The sequence below is a fragment of the Loa loa genome (genome assembly GCF_000183805.2).
Source record: "Loa loa unplaced genomic scaffold supercont3.146, whole genome shotgun sequence".
Taxonomy (NCBI): Eukaryota; Metazoa; Nematoda; class Chromadorea; order Rhabditida; family Onchocercidae; genus Loa; species Loa loa.
The window spans coordinates 30,962-33,360 of NW_018108326.1; the positions used below are offsets into that span (position 1 = coordinate 30,962).

Below are 2,399 nucleotides of genomic sequence, written 5' to 3' on the forward strand. Positions count from 1 at the left end.
TAATAATAATAATAATAATAATAATAATAATAATAATAATAATAATAATAATAATAATAATAATAATAATAATAATAATAATAATAATAATAATAATAATAATAGTAATAATAATAATAATAATAATAATAATAATAATAATAATAATAATAATAATCTCGTAAATGTCTTTAATTAATTATGCTAAAAATGGACCCACATTTACGTGGTAACACAAAGCGTACGCCAAAAGTTCGTTTGTACTGGTTGGTGAGTAATTTCGGATGCAACACAAATAATTCATAACGACTAAGTTTCAGTAACTGTCCGTCATCAACTGTTTCAATGGAACATTGATTTGTATCATAATCAATCTGATCAACACGTACACGTTTCCATGAATCATTCACGTGCGCTGCGTAAATACCCATTCGTTTAACCTAAAAATCAGATAATTCAGTAGTATCTTTGTTATTAATATAATTATACAGATAATATAGTATATACATCAATCCGATACAATTCATTACTTTCCTTCCGAAAAACAATTAATGGTGTTAATTTTTACAATTCAATTCTGTGGTCTGAATAATTTCCTTAACCTCAGCTAAAAAATTTATTGGTATCATCTTTTTTTTGGCTTACTTGAAGCTATCTCTAGATGAACATTATTTTAGTCTGTACGATTTCTAGTACTATGTTATAGAGTATTGAGAATGATTTTATCAGATTTCAAGTAATTAATTTTTTTCCAAATTCAAAATATCAAGTTTTAAATTTTAAATTAAAAGCAAAATAAGACCTATAGGTGAACAAAATTGGAAATTAAAATTAAAATAATGAAATTTCAAATTTACTCTTAACGCAACATTGCATTCATTTTCATTACTGTAAATTTCATTCATTTGCATCTGCAACGCATCATACAATCTTTCATCGTCCATTAATGTACAGGTAAATTGTCGATGTGATGCATCATAGTGACGAAAGATTCCGGGGATTTTCAGAGCTGCCGATAAACCAGGAGAAGCAGAATAATTAGCAAAAAGTGACTTGAAATGACGTCTTGGTGGTGTTCCAGCCATATTTTAGGATATTTAGAAGATGAACTAACTATTCATCAAAATAATTCTTAAATAAGGTCAAAAGATCTAGCGGGATCGAATCATCTAGAAGATAGCAAAACTTATCCTGAACAATGTATTTTATGGATAGATTTGATATTGTTCATGTTTATTAAAAGTTTTTGCAATAGTGAAACATTTATTATTAATTATCACTAATTACCGAGCATCTAATTATTTTTAATCAATTTGTAATGTTACCACAAATAAGTAGTAATTTGAATTTGAAAATTTTGAAACTTATAAAAAAATTGAAAATTTTATTTCGAAAATTTTACCAACGTTTTTAAGAGAATTTAATAAATGAAAATTTTCCAATTATATGATTATATTTGTTATGCTGCACAAATGATCAAAAATTTAATTTTTTAAATCAAATCCTTTTCTAGTTAAGTTTTATAATTAATATCAATCTTTGTTGGTTTGATAGAGTGATCAGTAAAAAAGATTATTCATCCTCTGCAAAATATTCAATAAATGAAATTTACAGTCATCCTATAATGTGAAATGATAACTCAAAATTCAAAATTTTTCTTCAAAATTTTTTTTTACATTTTTCAAACGTGAAATGATAACTCAAATTCTCAATTTTCATTTATTGCTCAAATTGATGCAAAAAGAATATTCGTTGCAGAACTTCAAACAAAAGAAACATCTGATCATCTTTGGGCATGAAATGATATTTCGAATTTAATTACTCATTAACGAATAACAGGTAGGCAAAGAAGCAAAAGCTGTGAAATATTAACGCATATTTCAACTGAAATTTACGATCATTATATGTAAACTAATGATAGTGTGAAGGACGCTTGAGAAAAAATTCTTTTGTTTTAACGAGGAAAATGAGGGGATTCCCATGCCGGGAATCGAACCCGGGCCGCGTGGGTGAAAGCCACGAATCCTAGCCACTAGACCACATGGGAGATACCATATGAGGTTTGAGTTCAATCCCATATGCTATGACATCTGAAGAGGAATAATTAATTATTTGAGAATTTTAAAAGGTAAATTTCAACATTTTCTCATTTTCTCTCTATTCTCTGCTCATCCCGCTCTTCCAATTCATTGGTTAATCTCAAAAGAATCAACCAAGTAATTTCTTCTATTTAGTATATTCCAATAAAAAAAGATTGTAATTGCTAAAAGTTTTTCAAAATTTAAATTAAACATTTATAATTTTTACCAATAAAAGAGAAAAAACAACAAACAACAAACAACAACAACAACAACAACAACAACAACAACAACAACAACAATAACAACAACAACAACAACAACAACAACAAACAACAACAA

The 2,399-nt window shown here is 26.8% G+C and overlaps 1 protein-coding gene and 1 non-coding gene across 2 annotated transcripts; both read right to left on the reverse strand.

The window, feature by feature from the left end:
• Positions 1–170: 170 nt before the first annotated feature.
• Positions 171–1,064, reverse strand: LOAG_14669 (hypothetical protein; the record flags this gene model as incomplete). Its single annotated transcript, XM_003150162.1, has 2 exons — positions 171–419; positions 837–1,064. 2 exons carry the CDS (start codon positions 1,062–1,064, stop codon positions 171–173), a joined length of 477 nt encoding a protein of 158 aa, XP_003150210.1.
• Positions 1,065–1,954: 890 nt separating this feature from the next.
• On the reverse strand, positions 1,955–2,026 carry LOAG_20056. Its single transcript has one exon. It is a non-coding gene; the product is annotated as a tRNA-Glu (tRNA).
• Between the last annotated feature and the right edge of the window lie 373 nt (positions 2,027–2,399).